This window comes from Manis javanica, chromosome 2 (genome assembly GCF_040802235.1).
Source record: "Manis javanica isolate MJ-LG chromosome 2, MJ_LKY, whole genome shotgun sequence".
In the NCBI taxonomy this organism is placed as follows: domain Eukaryota; kingdom Metazoa; phylum Chordata; class Mammalia; order Pholidota; family Manidae; genus Manis; species Manis javanica.
In genome coordinates, this window is record NC_133157.1 from 533,553 (window position 1) to 551,055 (window position 17,503).

Sequence of the window (17,503 nt, forward strand, 5' to 3'; positions counted from 1 at the left end):
AGCCTCCGCCGCAGCCCCGCCCAGGGGTGACGCGCGGGGAGGAGCCCGCCGGTCCGGGCGTGGCGGTGGGTGGGATTCCGCCCCTGGTCGTGGCGACCTACTGGCGGGGTCCGCCCCGTCCCTGCAGCCGGTGGGCGGGGCTACATCCCAGCCCCGCCCCCGGCCCTGCCTGCGCGGGGCGGAGCCTTCACCCCCGGCGCTCTCCCTGTGCGGCGGGACGCGCGGAGAGGGCCCGACGCGGCCATGCGAGTCCCGTGTCCGGTCCCGAACCCCAGCCCGAGCCCCGGAGCGGCACGGCACCCCCGGCGGAGGCGGCGGGCGTGGGGCCCGCTCTGAGGCCGGGGGATGCGCCGCCGCCTCGACCATGGGCGCCGCCGCCTCCCGGAGGAGGGCGCTGAGGAGCGAGGCCATGTCCTCGGTGGCGGCCAAAGTGCGGTGAGTGCGGCGGGCCCGCCATGGGGCCCGCGCCCGCCCCCGGCTCGGGGCAACGGTGGGCGAGATGCTGGCCTCAGGCTCCCCCTACCAAGTGACCGGGGCTGTATGGAATGCAGACCGGGGCCGGGCCTGCAGGTCCAGCCGAGGCGCATCGGAACCCAAGGGTCCCCGGCAACGCGACCTGCCAGCCCTGGGCTTTCCAGGGTAGGATGGGAGTACCTGCCGTGGGTGACACCCCCGGCCTCTCCCTTTCTGGTGCCCAGGGCCTTGGAGGGGGAGGGTGCCCCAGGCTCTTATTCTGGTAGACGCCGAGGTGGGCCTGTGTGCACTGACGGCGCACCCCGCTATCCCCCTTCAGAGCAGCCCGAGCGTTTGGCGAGTACCTGTCCCAGAGTCACCCTGAGAACCGGAACGGTGCAGGTAGGGTCGCGTGAGGCAGGGCCAGGATGGGGGCAGTCAGCCGCCCCCGACCTAGGGGATGCTGTCCCCTGCCCCAGGCCAGGCCCAGCCCGTGGACGGTGGAGACTGGGGTGTGAGGGGGCGGCACTGCCCTGCTGGGCTGGCTTCCTCGCGTCCCCTGCCCTCCCTGGCCCAGAGCCCCAGGAGGAGCTCCGAGTCACTCATCACCATGGCACCCACCCAGCCTGGGCTGTTGGCATGGCAACAGGCCTCCTGGCACCCCCAGGGCTGGCACTACTGTCTCTGGGGGCCAGCTGGTTGGGGGGAGGGGAAAAGTTGGCTCCATGCACTGGTGCGGTGGCAGGCTGGGCGGTGGCCTGCTTGTTCCTGCCCCCCACCCCCACTCCCTGCCTGTCACCCAAAGGTAGCACAGCCTGTCATTGCAGCACATGCAAGGGGCTTGGGGCCCAGACAGGAGGGGCCCTCTAGGAAGAGCTGGGAAATGCCTTTTCTGAAGACATCAAGGATTGGCGTGTGGTCAGTGGGGTGGGGGGCAGCTGCAGCTTCCCACATTCAGCCAGGCACCCACTGGGTGTTCCCTGCCCTCAGAGCACTGGAAGGGCAGGGCTGGCAGGCTGCACACTCACCTTGTGCCTCTCCCCCAGACCACCTGCTGGCTGACGCCTACTCTGGCCACGACGGGTCCCCTGAGATGCAGCCAGCCCCCCAGAACAAGCGCCGCCTCTCCCTTGTGTCCAATGGCCGCTATGAGGGCAGCCTCTCAGAGGACGCGGTCTGTGGGAAGCCGGCTGGCGAGGGCCCCCAGCCCCGAGTGTACACCATCTCTGGGGAGCCAGCCCTGCTGCCCGGCCCAGAGGCCGAGGCCATTGAGCTGGCCGTGGTGAAGGGGAGGCGGCAACGGGAGAGGCACCCCCACCACCACAGCCAGCCCCTGCGTGCCAGCCCAGGCAGCAGCCGTGAGGATATCAGCAGGCCCTGCCAGAGCTGGGCGGGCAGCCGCCAGGGCTCCAAGGAATGTCCTGGATGCACCCAACTGGCCCCCGGCCCCTCCCCTCGGGCCTTTGGGCTTGACCAGCCGCCGCTGCCTGAGGCCCCTAGCCGCCGCAAGAAGCTGGAGAGGATGTACAGCATGGACCGTGTGTCTGGTGAGGGGGCTTATTGCTGGCACTGGTAGGCTCAGGCAGGGTGCTGGTGCTGGGGGTTGCCAGCACATAACCACTGTGAGAGCTCCCAGATCATGGGGCAGGTGGGGTCCTGCCAGCACATCCCCATGTCAGGCCTCATGGTTGGCTTTGATCCTGCCAGCACCAGGTTAGTCAGGAAGTGCTTCCTGGAGGAGGGGGCCAGGGAGGATCTTGAGGGTTGAGCTGGTGGAAAACATGGCTTAACTGGAAGATTGGGCTGCCATCCAGTTAGGAAGTCCTGGGGAATAGTCACTCTCGCGGGGCCTGCCAGGGAGGCACCCATTCACCTTGGACAGCACATAACTTTCCAGGACCTGGGCAACCAGGGGTCCCCTCGCCAGGAATGCTGAGCTGTGTCTTAGAGGCCTTTCTGCGACCCTCTGGCAGCCCATGCCTCCTGACTCTGAGGTGCTCTCCTGGAGAGCAAAGTTCTAAGTGGCTGAGCTGCCACACCTTCCTGGGACACCTTCTGGGCCTCCAAGTCAGCAACCCGCCTGGGCATCTAGGCACAGGCCTAGGGTGTGGGCAGTTCACCTCCGCAACCTCACGCTCCTCTGGACACAGGCGAGGGGTTGGGACAGGGCGCAGGGTGAGACCTTTGCTCGGCCTGTCTAGGAGCTGTAGGGGTCCTGGGAAGGGGCAGCCCCCACCCAGCAAGGCAGTCTGTGCTCGCTGAGGGCCTCCACCTTGCCCTCCTGTAATGGTCCAGGGGAGGGGAGGTCTGGGCTGCAGGAGAGGCTGTAGCTGTTGTCCCTGCGCCTCCTGCCCAAAGGGAGACAAAGTGAATCCCTTCTCCCGGCCCCCTGGAGACAGGGGCACCTCTCAACCACAGGCAACCGAAGGGAGAGCCAAGCACAGAGTGTTGGGAAGCCCTGGGCTGCCGCAGCCCTGTGCCTGCTTCCTCCCCCCTGGGGAGGTCTGGGGGACCCTGGCGCCTCTCCTCTGCTGGCTGAGCCAGAAGCACACCTTCTTCGACAGGTGGGGGCACAGGCTTCTGGAACCCCAGGCCCCCTGGTCACTACTTGCTTACCTCTTCCAGATGACATCCCTGTCCGTACCTGGTTCCCCAAGGAGAACCTCTTCAGCTTCCAGACAGCAACCACCACTATGCAAGCGTGAGTTGTGTGCCTGACACGTGCCCATCACGCGGGACTGGGCCAGGGGGCGCCTTCCTGGAGCTAAGGAAGTACTTTGGGACCCTCTCTTGTTCTCTGGGCCCGTGGCCCTGTGTTCTGCTGGATCTGCCAGAAGTGGTGTCTGAAGAGGGGCAGGGCTGGCTGCTCTTCCTCCCACACCGCCCTGCCCTCCCTGCCCCTTCCCTTACCAATCCTCCCTCCCACACGGCCCTGCCCCTGGCCCTCTGGGGACCTGGTGCCGGGGGTGGGTGGCCAGCAGGGGTGGTTCTGCTGGGCCACTGCCCAGTCCCAGCCCGTCGCCTAGCTCCTCCTCACGCGTGACCCAGATAGCAGCTACAGCGAGCAGTCACGACCGCAGCCCCCTGCAGGGTTTATTCTTTACCTCTGACATGCTTCTGGGTTTTTTTGCCTTGGGGTTTCTTCCTGGGAGGTGCCCTTTGCTGCAGCATCCCGCACATTGAAGAAGCTCCCTCCCCACGTGCCACCCTGCGAGCCCAGAGCCAATCTAGGGCTGGTGGGGGCTGTCATCTTTGCTGCTGGTCCCAGGGGTGGCAGGGCACTCAGGCTTTTGTGCCAGCCGCCAGCCTCACTGGGTCACAGTGACCTCAGCACCCATGCCCTTTCATGGACTGGCCCAAAACATAGCCAGTGCTCAGCTGGCACATGGAATACCCATGAGGGAACCCTCTGAGGAACAGAGGGAGCTTGGGGGCCTGAGGGTCCAGGCTTACTGTGTCTTCTCTTTCTCGCTGCCCCTTCCCGCCGCAACTCCAGCATCTCGTAAGTACCCAGTGGGACCTCTAGCCTAAGGGCACAGTCGTTGTCCCTGGGGGACCCTCCCACCCCAGATAAGTGTGGGCAGGCCAGGGACCTGGGCCTGTCTGTGAGGGGGCGCTATGTCCAAGCGTGCACCAGTGCAAAAGCAGGGCCTGCTGAGAGCCAGGCGGAGGGCAGGGTGAAACAGGCCAGAACCCCTCTGGCTGGCTGGGGGGCCTGTCTGCCCCACCTGGCCCTGTGCTCGAGCCTCTGTCCCCGTGTCTCTGTCCCTCCTGCCTGTGGCCAAGGGCAGTGCTGACTCGCGGTGGTTTCCCAGGGTGTTCAGGGGCTACGCGGAGAGGAAGCGCCGGAAACGGGAGAATGATTCCGCGTCTGTAATCCAGAGGTAGGGCCTGCCAGCCACTCGCCACCAGGGTCCGTCTCTTGTCTGTGCTGGTCTGGCCTGGGCCCACCCAGCCCAGCAGACCCTATGGGGGAAGGGCGGTGGCGACCACTGGCCTGGCCCTGCTCTGGGGACGCGGCAGGCAGGAGAGGTCCTGTGCTTGGATCCCCCAGGCCTTGCTTTGTGGGCACATCGGCAGTTGAACTGCAGCTGGCGAGCTCACCCATTTCTCTGTCCCTTGAAACCCAGAGCTGTGGGGTCACTACAAGGCTTAGCCGCCCCAAGCCCCCTCAGAGATGTGTCTGGGAAGCTTGTCTGTCCATTTGGGGCCTTGGAAGGGCACAAAGATTAGGGGCAGAGACCTGCCTCTGAGGTGACCCAAGAGACACTGAGTTGGGGAGGGGGCATCTCTAGGATCCAGGCCTTCCTGGGTTGCAGCTTCCTTGACCACCTGGGAAGGGAGGCTGGCAGGGCTCAGGGTGTGAATGAGCCCAGGGAGGGGACGGAAAGGTGGGCAGAGGAGGTGGGGTGCCTGAGTGCAGGGGTCACCAAGAGAGTGGTCCTGGGATGGGGTGGGCGGGACAGCAAGAGAAGTCGCGATCATTGTGCCTTTGTCCTGGCAGCAAAGGGGAGCGCTAGCGGGGTCTCAGCGGCAGAGGGACTGGGTGGGGTTTGCCTTTGGGTGGGCGGTGGGCACGCGGGAGAGCCTAGGGGCTGCAGGAGGGCATCCCTCTGGGAAAGGGGGCGGGGCAGGGCCTTGGGCGTGGCGGGCAATCAGTGGTGGGCGCGGAGCGCAGGGGACACCCTCCCACCCCCTCGCAGCCCTCACCAGCTCCGGTACTTCCTCCCCAGGAACTTCCGCAAACACCTGCGCATGGTCGGCAGCCGGCGGGTGAAGGCCCCGAGTAAGGCCCCGAGTAAGGCCCCGCGCAGGCGGGGGGAGCTGCGTCGAACGGCCGGGGCTTCGCATGCTGCTGCTGCTCAGACCCGCGGTGCCGGGCCCCCAGGCCCCAGAGACCTCCGGCCCCCCGGCCCCTGAGCCCCTCGCGGCCACGGGGCTCAGCCCCGCACCCCGGCGCTTCGACCCCGCCCCGGACCTAGCTCCGCCCCCGGCGTCCTCAGACTTCCCCGCCCTCCGACGCTGGCTCCCCGGCCCCGCCCCTCGGCCCCGCCCCCCGTGACGCGGGTTTGCTCTCACTGCAGCGTTCGCCGAGCGGCGCGAGCGGAGCTTCAGCCGGTCCTGGAGCGACCCCACCCCCATGAAAGCCGACACCTCCCACGACTCCCGAGACAGTAGGTGCCTGGCGCAGGCCGGCCCAGCCCCGGCGTAGGATCCCAGGCCCCGGCGCCCCGTAGAGCGGGCCCCCGCCGGGCAGCGAGGCTAATGCGCTTCTGCGCTCTAAGCCTCAGTTTACCCATCTGTGAGATGGGGGCGCCCTGCACCTCCGACCTCGTGGGCAGGTTAAGGGGCAAGGCCTGTGATGCCAGCCCCTTGGTCCACGGTACCGGGTACTTGCAGCCCAGCACCCAGTGGCCTTGTACCACGCCCACTGGCCTCCCCAGATAGGCAGCTTCTGGCCGGTGGCAGCGGTCAGTCTTACTGGGTGGTCCTGGCTGGACTCTCGCTCACCTGGGGCTTCTTGCTGGCTTTGGAGGGCCGTCCAGGATGTGGCTTGCCAGCTTTGCCCACCACCCACTTCTGGGGCTATAGCTGGAGTAGGAAGTGCCTCTGATTGCCCACAGTCCTGGTAACCCATCATACCCGCAGGTAGTGACCTGCAGAGCTCACACTGTACCCTGGGCGAGGCCTTCGAGGACCTGGACTGGGAGACTGAGAAGGACCTGGAGGCTGTGGCCTGTGACTCCGAGGGCTTCCTGCCGCCCAAGGTCATGGTGAGGCCCGGCTGCCCCAGGGCCTCTCCAGCCAGGCTGTGGGACGGGTGGCGTTCCTCCGGGAGCAGAATGGCTCTGCAGTGGGGGGAACGTGGCTCCAACTGCTTGCCAGGCAGGGACCAGCGGGGTGGCCCCTCGGCTCCGAAGCAGCTGGCCCTGAGTGGCACCCTGTGCTGTCTCCAGCTCATCTCCTCCAAGGTGCCCAAAGCCGAGTATATCCCCACCATCATCCGCAGGGACGACCCGTCCATCATCCCCATTCTCTACGTGAGTGCCCCGGGCCCCTGTCCCCGATGCTGGGGGGTGCTGCCTGAGAGCGGCTCTGATGGGGATGTGGTCTGTCTGTCCCAGGACCATGAGCACGCAACCTTCGAGGACATCCTGGGTACGTGCCCTCTGACCCCACTGTGTTCTGGTCCTGGGCTGGGGGATGCGTGTGGGCCCCAGGGGGTGCGCTGGGGGACCGTGCTCACACCGCTCCCTCCCCAGAGGAGATAGAGAAGAAGCTGAACGTCTACCGCAAAGGGGCCAGGATCTGGAAGATGCTCATCTTCTGCCAGGTGGGGCTCAGACCTTGCTGCCCGGGAGTGGGGGCCGAAGATGCCTCTGCGCCTGCCCGCAGAGGGCGGGGGAGCGGCGGAGGGTGCCCCGCGTGTGCGGTGGCACTGGCTGACCATGGCCTCTTGCAGGGCGGCCCTGGACACCTGTACCTGCTTAAGAACAAGGTGGCCACCTTTGCCAAAGTGGAGAAGGAAGAAGACATGATCCAGTGAGTGGGTGGGGCCGCCCGAGGGCGTTGGGGAAGGTGGCCTCTGCGGGCGCGCCCCAGCCCCGCGGCCCCTTCCTGGGCTGCTCCTGTCCCTGGAGCTGGACTCTGGGCCATGGCCCGCTGCTCTTCAACGGGGGTCGGGCCGTCCCTCCTCACACCTGGGGGCCCTGGGCCGGGGGCCACCTGTGACCGGTCCGTCCCCACCAATCCCCCAGCTTCTGGAAGCGGTTGAGCCGCTTGATGAGCAAAGTGAACCCAGAGCCGAACGTCATCCACATCATGGGCTGCTACATTCTGGGGAACCCCAACGGGGAGAAGGTACGGGGACCGACCCCTAGGATCCCCCAGGCTTCTGGAGACCCCAGAAACAAGAAAAGAGTTGAAGGAGCCCCGTTTTTTCGCAGACCTTTTCCTGTTCCTTTAATCCCTCAAGAGAAATCCCCTTGCATGAGCCCAGCCAGTTGTGGGGGCGCTCCTGCCCACCTCACCCTCTCCTGCCCTGAGCCTGTGGCCCCGCCCCCTCCTTTCAGCTGTTCCAGAACCTCAGGACGCTCATGACCCCTCACAGGGTCATCTTCGAGTCCCCCCTGGAACTGTCCGCCCAAGGTGAGTCCGCCGCGGGGGCATCCTGGAGGTGGGCTGGTCCCGGGGCGGGGCCTGGGGGCTGAGTCCCCGCCCCTCCTGCCCCAGGGAAGCAGATGATCGAGACCTACTTTGACTTCCGGCTGTACCGCCTGTGGAAGAGCCGCCAGCACTCGAAGCTGCTGGACCTGGAGGATGTCCTCTGAGGGCCCCCGGGGCCGCGGCTCCCGGGCCTCACGGCCTCTCGGGGCACGCGCAGACGCCGCTCAGGTTCCCTGCCGGGGTCCGGTCCCCACTGCACCCCGGGCCGTAGGAGCCTTGCCCGCTGCAGCCACGCGGATGCTCAGCAGCCCTGGGCAGCTCCTCTCCGCAGGTCCCTAGAAATAAGTGCAATTTTCTACACGCCCTGAAACAGTTAGGGAAGCAGCATTACTAGTCAACTAGGTCAGCGCCACGTCACTTGTCGCGGCGTAGGCAGCCCCGCCCACGTCTCTCCAGGACCCTTTCTGCCCCAGCCCCTGTGCCCTGCCGTCTTTGATCACCAGCACCAGGGTGGCCCGTCTGTGGAGCCGGCGGCGCTCGGCTGGCTCCAGCCCTGGCCGAGGCCTGATGGTCCGCGCTTGCTCCCCCGCCACCCCTGCTTTGACCTCAGCCGCTCCGCCGCAGGGGTGCCCGGCAGCAAGGGAGGGCACGCCCTCCCTCCCTCCCAGGGGGCGCCGTGTGGGGCCGGGCCCTGCCCGCGCGCGGCGGCCGCTGCCAGTTCAGCTTTTGCTGGCCGCGGTCTTAAGCTGTTCCGGGTGCGGAGGCCTGGGGGCGTGGTGGGGGCGGGCCGGGGCTGGGTCCCGGCGGGCGGGTGCCCTGCCACACGCGGCCGTGGGGGCTGACCCTGCGTCGCAGGCCCGAGAGCCGAGCCGCTGGTGGGCTGGGGCGACGGCCCTCTTGTATATAGCTGGGGCTCGGGGGCGGGCCCCCCTTTACAGAGCCTGGGTCTGAGCACGCCTGGCAGTGCCCTCGGCTGAAGGAGGGGTGGGGGCGCGTGCCGGGCTCCAGATGGTGTACGATACCCCTTAGAGTGACTATTAAACCCGACCCTCCCTGCGGCCGCTGCGTGGGTCTGCTCTCTCGGCGCCGCCCGCGGCCTCTCTGGACCTGCTGGTCTGGGGTGGCTGCTGTGGCCGCCACCTGCACATGCCAGCCTGGCTGAAGGGGCTGGGCTGCTGTACCTCCCCCACTGGGGCCCACTCCATGGAAGGTCTGGAAGTGGGTATGGGAAAGAGTAGGTCCTTGAGGTGGCTGCAAGGGGCAGGGGGATGTGGTTCTGGAAAGGGCTGAGCAGGGTCAGGAGGTGAGAGCAGAGACATCCTACCCCCTGCTGCCTCTGGCCCCACCCCTGGGCACCAAGCAGAGGGTCTCCTACCCCCTCAGGCCATTCTCTGCATCTGGTCACAGTGTGGCTGCGGCCGGCGGCTAGGGGATGACCCCAGGATCAGCTGGCTACCCTCGAAAGCCTCAGATGTGCCACCGTCCCTGAAGCCTCAGATGTGCCACCGTCCCTGTAGGGCCAAGCTACCCTGGTGGCTCCTGTTCAGTGGCCCAGTGACAGAGCAGCAGATGCCAGCTGGGCACACCAAAGGCCCTGAGGGGCTGGTGGAACAGGAGGCACGGAGGATGGAGCCGGGAGCCTTGAGGCCCCGAGACTGGGAGCCAGGGGCGGCCTGCCAGCTGGGGGCTCACAGCCCTGCAGCCTCCAGGTACTTCCAGGCCTCCCAGGTAGGGCTGGGGTGGGCAGGTAGAGGTTTTGCTGCCAGCTTGAGTAGATGGACTTCCAGAGACTTAGGTCAAATACCAAACGTTCACTTACTAAGGCACCTGCCAAAAGGCACATGATGTGGAAGTCCCCGGACCCTTAGCTCCACCCCTCAGACCTGGGCTCTGCGTGGTGCTGCCAGAATTCCAGACAAGCGTGGCTCTCTCCAGCATGACCTGCCTACCCTCACCCCAGTGCCTCGAGGGCATTTTTCCATGTCACCTGGAATCCTGACCAGCCCGAAGCTCCGTCCCATGGCCCTGTCCCTCCCTCACCCGGCCTCTAATGGGGTCCCCTCAGTCACAGGCCTGGGCTGCTCCAGCATGTGTCCATCCACAAAGTCCTTGGGATGGCTTCCAGGGGAAGGTTGGGGTCCACGGCGGGGCATGCCTCCTTCACGAGGTTCCGTTCCTCGTGCTGGCAGCCACTGGGGAGTGTGACAGGAGAGACAGCGCCAAACCCAGAGGCACCAGGAGCAGGAAGATGATGGCAGGCACAGAGGCAGGCTGGGTGGGTGCAGCCAGGCAACCCAGGTCACACCTGTTGATGCAGCGAGAGGGGGGACTGAGGTCCTTAACATATAAATAATTTTTATGTATCAATGGGAAAAGGACAAAGGCCAATAGGGGAAAAATGAGCAAAGATGTGATGAGACAGCCCACAGGGGTGGGAGTCAGACAGCTAATAATGGATGGAGCGCATCCCTTATTAGGAATTGGCTAAAAGCCACAAAAGGATGAAGGGTTACCACTTACCTGCTGGTTTGGCAAAATTTTTAAAGGGTATTATTGCCCTGGTGAATAGGTGGGGAAAAGGTTATGTGAATTGTTATAGCCTTTCTGAAAAGTAATCTGGAAATAGCTCTTAAAATATAATCAATAAACTGCCATGCCTGTCTAGCCAGCACCTCCCTCCCACCAGCATCTGTGAAGATGTCCCCTGTCCCACTGTTTGTGCCATTGATTGGGCAAGGCCAGATCGTGTAGACAGCCAACCTGGAAGGAGCAGATTATTCAAAAGCCTTATTAAGAGGGAAGTTATGGCTGGGCCTGCAAGAGCCCCAAGTACCATCTATTTAAAGGGGTTAGGTCAAGCTGACATTAATGAAGTGTGTCCTGCTCACCCATGTGACGCTTACACCTTCAAAATCACCCAGAAGGCAAGACCTGCATGCAGACCCCTCACCTGCTCGGAGCAGTGCAGGTGGAGGCAGTCCCAGCCTGCTGCACCTCCCTGGTCGGTGTCCTCCACCAGCCCCAGGACAGGCCTCCCAACCGGCCTCCACCTCCAGCACCGGGAATCACTGCTTCACCCAGCAGCCAAACCAAACACTCCACAAGTGGGGCCTATCTGACTCATCCAGAGACTCCCAGCGCTCCATCCCCCTTAGGGTGTATCTCATGGTGCCACTGTTTGCTACCACTTCCAGAAGGGACACATACCAACAGCTCCTTTTACTAAGTCTGTGTGCCCTGGGGAAAGATTCCCATGTGCAATTCCCAGGGAAGGGTCTCTGCAGACAAGGATCATTAGGGAAATCATAAAAACCACCATGGGAGGCATGCCCACTGGTCCCACCCCATACAGTGTCACCTGGACAGGCCTGCGGTCCTTCTGTGGGAGGCAATTATGCAGGCTGGATATGCTGGATGCACTGGACCTACTGCAGGGGGAGCCTGGAAGGAGGACACTACGGGGGGCGGGGAACCGGGGATCTGGCGAGGACCAGAAAATCACCCACAAAATGGTTTATGAGCCCTTGGCCTTGCACATGGACCAGACCCAGACCCACACCCTGAGTAGAGGACCAGCCCATTTCCAGGCCCACTTCTGGGGGCACAGCACAGCCTCATGGACAATGTGGAGAAAGAAAAGAGGGCGACCTGGAATTAGAGCTGCAAAAGGGTGCAGGCAGAACCCCATCCTCTGCAGGACAGAGGTGGAACCCCAGCCTTGCAGGATGGCGTTCACACTTACAGACCAGAACCGCTCAGCACCCCAAAACCATGAAAATCTTGACTGGCAGGTATCGAGGATGAGAAGGCACGGGTTTTGAAATCATCTGACAAAGATTGAAAGAGCCATTGTAAAAATGCTTGCATGGGCAGCATGAACACTTGAACCAGACACAGAAACAGAATGAACCAGCGAAGAAACAAACTGTAGAAGAACCACACAGACGTTTCAGAACGGAAGAGCCCAACCAGAACGAACAGGCTCCTGGGACCGACCCGGGATGACGGAGGAAAGTCGGTGAACTGGAAGGTCGGTCCAGATTATCCAGTTTGAACAATGAAAAGGGTAAAAAAATCATTAACAGAGCCTCAGGGACCTGCGGGACAACAGAAAGTCTAACAGCCATATCTTTGGAGCTCTAGAAGCAGAGGGAAAAGTTCAGTGCTGAAAAAGTATTTGAAGAAAAAGACCTAAAAACATCCCAAATTTAGCAAGAGATACACTCACAGATTAAGAAATGGGGCAGATGCCCAGCAGGATAAACCCAAAGAAATGCACACCCAGACACATAATAATGAAACTGCTGAAAACTGAAGACAGAAAAATCCTGAAGACAACGAGAGAGAAACAACACCTCGTCTGTAAAGGAGCCAGGATCCAGATGATGGTGTGTTTGCTGGGGCAGCGACAGGCTCCATGGACGAGGCCTTCCCTGGGCCGGAGGCCCACGATCCAGGTGCCACAGGGCTGGCTCCTCCTGCGGCTGCCCCCTGGCCACGTAGACGCTGTCCTCTCCCTGCATCCTCAGGTGGCCGCCCCTCTGTGTGCCTGAGTCCTGATGCGCTCTGCTCATAAGGACACCGGGCAGACTGGATCAGGGCCCCCTAAGGACCTCATTTTACCTTAAATGCCTCTTTAGAGACCCCATCTCCAAATGTAATCACATTCTTAGGTCCTGGGGGTCAGGACTTCACCACACAAGTTCAGGAGATGTTGGTGGACACGATTCAGTCTTTCTCAGCGGAATTTCTCAGTGGAAACCATGCAGGCCAGAGAAACTGACACAACAGTCTTCAATGCTGAAAGAAAAGACTTGTCGCAGCAGAATCCTATGTGCGGCAAAAATACCCTTCAGGATGAAGGTGAAGAAGAGACAGTCTCAGATGAAGAAAAACTCAGAGAGTTTGTAGCCAGCACACCTGCTCTACAAGGACTATTAGCGGAGCTTCTTCAGACAGAAGGGAAATGACACCAGGAGGAAGGAAGAGCCACAGAAACGGTGAATATCATGGACGGTTCTCCTCCTGAGTTCTTTAAAGTATGTCAGATGATAAAAGCAGAAGTATGACATTGTTTGGTGGGGCTGCCAGCCGATAAGAAGTATGAGGCAACTGTGGCCTGCAGTGGTGGGTGAAGAGATGGGCATAGTGTGAAGTTTCTACATTCCAACTGAAGTGAATACTGATTCGAAACACATTGTGAAAAGTGATGTGTTTTGAATTACTTAGAAAAACCACTAAAAATATTACACAAAATAGTCAAAATCAAAATAAGTTAAAATGGAATGCTAAAAAAATGTTCAAATAACCCAAAGGAGGAATAAAAACAGAGGGCACAAAGAACAAAACAAAATATAAAATGCTACACCTGAATTCAAACCTTCAATAATTACAACAGATGTAAACAGATTGCTTTCACCTCTCAGGAAATCCCAAGGGTTTTAGGTGCTGTGTGCCAGAAACAATGAAGACCAGATACATATCGCTTATTACAAATCACAATATCTCAACCCATTTACAAGAAACTCATTTCAAATATAATTATATAAATAGACTGAAAGTAAAAGGAAGGAGGAAGATGACATGCCATGCAAACACCACTCAGAAGACAGGAGTGGCTCTGTTAATCTCACACGAAGTAAACTTTAGAGCAAAGATTACTGGGGATAGAGAGGGTCGTTGACAAAAAGGCAAATTCACCAAGAAGCATAATTCTAAAGTATGCACCTAACAACACAGCTCCAAAATATTTGAAGAATGGGGTAAAAATTATTTTGAAGCAACACTGACTGAACTGAAAATAGAAATGTACAAACCCACAATTACAGTTAGAGACTCAGTAACAGATAGAACTAATAGAAAATCTGCAAAGATATGAAATAGCTGAACAATTCCATCAACCAGCTGGACATAATTACATTTGTAGGATATCCTACCCAATGACAGCAGAATACATTCTTCTTAAGTGCACATGGAACATTCAGCAAGATAAAAATGTCCTGATTCAAAAAAAAAAAACTTTAGCTAATTAAAAATAATTAAGAACATACAAAGTATGTTCTCTGACTATAATGGAATTAGACTATAAATCAATAACAGCAAGATATCAGGAAAATCTCCAATCAATTGTCAATTAAGTAACACAATCCTAGCTAATCCATGGATCACAGGAAGTTTAAAGGGAAATTTGAGATATTTTTAACTGAATGAAATCAAAATACAGCATAAAAAAATTGAAAGATGCAGCTAAAGCAATGCTTAGAGGGAAATTTATAGCACAAATGCTTACATTAGAAAAGAAGAAAAGTCTCAAATCAATAATCTAGGCTTCCACCTTAAGAAATCAGTAAAGGAAGAGCAATATAAACCCAATTCAAGCATAAGAAAGAAAATAAATATAAGAGCGGAAATTCAGAGAATTTGAAAATTTAAAAAAAAGTGAAACAAAACACTGGTTCTTTGGAGTGATCAATAAGATTGATAAACCTCTGACAACAGCGGTAAAGAAAAAAAAGTGCAGACACAAATTACCAATATTAGAAATGAGAGGGGGTGGTCGCTGCAGACATCACAAAAGGACAGCAAAGGAAATCGTGAAAAACTCTGTTCACACGAACTCACTTGGGCAAAATGGACCAGTTCCTTACTGTTACTGCTAAAGATACTGGATCTGTCATTAAATATTTTCTGGGAAAAAAGTCTCAGATGGTTTCACTGCCAAATTATACATAAACTTTAAAGAAGAAATACAAATTCTACAGACCCTTTCCAGAAATAGAAGAGGAAGGGTTATTTCCCACTTGCCTTACATTACCCCAAGATTGAGACCAGCACTAAAAAGAAAACCACAAACCCTCGTGAACATAGCTGCAAAAGTCCTCAGGAAATACAGTCATTTTCATTATTTGAGGTAGTTATGTTCTACAAAGTTGCTGCAAACACTGAATCACTGCTTCTAGGGGGAAATAACAGGATCAGGTTCCTGAAAGCCTCTGGTCATCAGGATGTTTGTCAACTGATTTGTATCTGCTTCTGTTTAAAGACACCTTATTTCACATATATTGTTGATTCATTAACACCGACTCAGGGCTAATGGCGCTGAAACTCACGTGTGCACGGGCCCTTCTAACGCATGTACCTCCCCTGAGACACGTCACGGCTTTCTTGTACTTAGCACACTGGGCAGCATGTCAGTGGGGAGCAACACCTGGGGGCCATTTCAAATGGAAATCACCAAGACAAGGCACAAAAATGAGAAAAAAAAATGTAGCACTAAACAGACCATAAAAAAAGACACCTTTTTACAGTATGTGCTGGAACAGGAAGGTGGAGCATCTTCAGCTGAGAAACATTCAGTGACTCAAGCTTTTTGCTGCTCTGCACATGTCCACAAATAACCACAAAAGCACAGCAGTTATTGATTTGGGGATCACAAAAAAAATTTTATTAGCAGGTGATATTGGAAATACAAAATCCACAAATAATGAGAGGCCCAACTGTCTTAGCAAAAAAAAATCCAGTAACATGTAAAGAAAGTGACACCATGTTTAGTGGTGAGTGGCTGAATGCTTCTCCCAGGTGGGAACAGGGCAAAGATGTCCGCTATCCCCACTCCTACTCAACATGCAGCTGGGATCTTAGCCAGCACAACAGACAAGAGAAGGGAAAAGCACGCGGACTGGGGAGGAAGAAATGAAGCGCGCCGGTTCACAGACGCATGGCTGCCCCTGCCAGAGGTTCCAGGAGGTCCACGCATGAGCCAGAACCAGCAAGGTGGTGGGGATACAAGGTCAACACGCAAAGACCAACAGTATTTCTATTGACTGATAGTGACTGACTGGAAATTGAATAAAGAAACAATAAAATTTACAATCAAAAAGATGAAACAAGCATAAACCTAACAAAATATGTACAAGAAACAAAAACTGTAATAAGAGGTAAAGAAGGGTGTCACATGCTGGTAAAAAGGATAGTCTAACAAGAGGATATAATGGTTGTAAATATTTATGCACCCAAAAGAGCACCTAAATATATGTAAAACAAATATTGACCTCAAGGAAGAAATAAACAGTAATATAACCGGGCATTTAACACCCTACTTACCTCAGTGGATAGACCATCCAGACAGAGAATCAATATGGAAAGATGGACCCCAAATGACATGCCAGGTCAGATGGCCTCAACAGATATTTGCAGAACACTCCATCCAAAAACAATAGAAAACACATTCCTCTCAAGCGCGCATGGGATACTCTCCACGACGGATCATGTGTTAAGCGAAAACAAGTCAATGAACTTAAGAGGACTGAAATCATATCAAGCATCTTTTCCAACCATGATAGTATGAAACTAGAAATTAATTGGACAAAGAAAACTGGAGAATTCAAATATGTGGAGATTAAACAACATGCTACTGAACAACCAATGGGTCAAAGAAGAGACCAAAAGATAATTTTAAAAATACCTGAGACAAATGGAAATGGAAATGTAACATACCAAAATTTAGGGGCTGCAGCAAAAGCAGTTGTAAGAAGGAAGTTCATACTGATACGGGCCTGCCTCAAGAAGGAAGTCTAATTCCCACCACAAAGAACTATAAAAGGAAGAAAAAACAAAGCCCGAAGTTAGTAAAAGAAATGAAATAAAGATTACAGCAGCCATCAATGAAATTGAAACTAAAGAGAGAATAGAAAATATCAGTGAAATTGAAAGTTGATTCTTTGAAGAGATAAATAAAATTAACAAAACTTTAGTTTGACTCATCAAAAAAACAGGAGAGAGGACTCAAATACATAAAATGAGAAATGAAAGGGATTTTACAATGATACCACAGAAATACAAAGGATCATAAGAGACCACTATAAACAATTACATGCTGACAAATTGGGCAATCTAGAATAAATTAATAGATTCCTAGGAACATACAATCTATCAAGACTGAATCATGATGAAACAGAAAATCTGAACAGACTGATTACTAGCAAGGAGGTTGAATCAGTGACCAGAAACCTCCCCGAAAAATAGAAGTCCAGGACCAGATGGTGAATTTTGCCTAACATTAAGAGAAGAATTAACACCTATCCTTCTCAAATTCTTCCAAAAGAAATAAAAAAGGGGGAGAATGCTTCCAAACTCATTGGGTGAGGTCAGCATTACCCTGATACCAAAATCAGACAAAAACACCACAAAAAGGCAATTACAGACCAATATTCCTGATGATCATAGATGCAAAAATCTTCAACAAAATATTAGCAAACTGAGTTAAAACATACATTAAAAAGATTATACATATGATCAACTAAGATTTATTCCAGGGACACAAGGGTGGTTCAACACCTGCAAATCAAATGCGATACGCCAGATTAACAAAAGAAAGGGTAAAAAACATGTGGTCATCTCAACAGGAGCAGGAAAAGTATTTGACAAAATTAAACATTCATTTATGATAAGAACTTTCAACAAAGTTGGATATAGATGGAATATACCTCAACATTCTAAACGCCATATATGACAGACCCATAGATAACATATTCAATGGTGAAAAGCTTAAAAGATTTTCCTCTAAGATCAGGAACAAGACAGGGATGCCCACTCGTGGCACTTTTATTCAGCATAGTAGTGGGTGTCCTGGCCGCAGTGGTTAGGTGAGAAAGAGAAATAAAAGGCTTCCAAATTGGAAAGGAAGAAGGGTAAAACTGCCACTATTTGCAGATGAAATATTATACATAGAAAACCTTAAGACCCCCCAAAAAACTGTTAGAACTAATAAATGAATTCTGTGAAGTGGCAGAACACAAAAGCAATATGCAGAAATTTGTTGTTTCTTTACACTAATAACAAACTAACAAGAAATTAAGAAAACATACCCATTTATCATGGCACC

At 55.8% G+C, this 17,503-nt stretch overlaps 1 protein-coding gene across 8 annotated transcripts; it reads left to right on the plus strand.

Annotated features, from left to right (window-relative positions):
- The first annotated feature begins 148 nt into the window (after positions 1-148).
- Positions 149-8,678, plus strand: NSMF (NMDA receptor synaptonuclear signaling and neuronal migration factor). 8 transcript variants are annotated; one of them, XM_037007502.2, is made up of 15 exons: positions 152-435; positions 794-855; positions 1,500-2,000; positions 3,079-3,154; positions 4,269-4,337; positions 5,187-5,251; positions 5,538-5,627; positions 6,103-6,227; positions 6,411-6,494; positions 6,579-6,612; positions 6,717-6,787; positions 6,917-6,996; positions 7,212-7,314; positions 7,527-7,602; positions 7,687-8,678. In XM_037007502.2, the coding sequence occupies exons 1-15, from the start codon at positions 365-367 to the stop codon at positions 7,782-7,784; spliced, it is 1,605 nt and encodes a 534-aa protein (XP_036863397.2). In that variant the 5' UTR covers positions 152-364; the 3' UTR covers positions 7,785-8,678. The 8 variants fall into 8 exon arrangements, with proteins under 8 accessions (XP_073076856.1, XP_036863407.2, XP_036863409.2 ...); XM_037007505.2 differs by having other exon boundaries at positions 5,187-5,239; XM_073220755.1 differs by lacking the exon at positions 5,538-5,627 and having other exon boundaries at positions 149-435.
- The last annotated feature ends 8,825 nt before the right edge of the window (positions 8,679-17,503 follow it).

Coding starts and splice junctions, on each gene's coding strand:
- NSMF (XM_037007502.2), top strand. CDS start 365: ATGGGCGCCGCCGCCTCCCGGAGGAGGGCGCTGAGGAGCGAGGCCATG. Junction 6,495..6,578: donor CCATCATCCCCATTCTCTAC/GTGAGTGCCCCG, acceptor TGTCTGTCCCAG/GACCATGAGCACGCAACCTT. Junction 6,613..6,716: donor AACCTTCGAGGACATCCTGG/GTACGTGCCCTC, acceptor CTCCCTCCCCAG/AGGAGATAGAGAAGAAGCTG.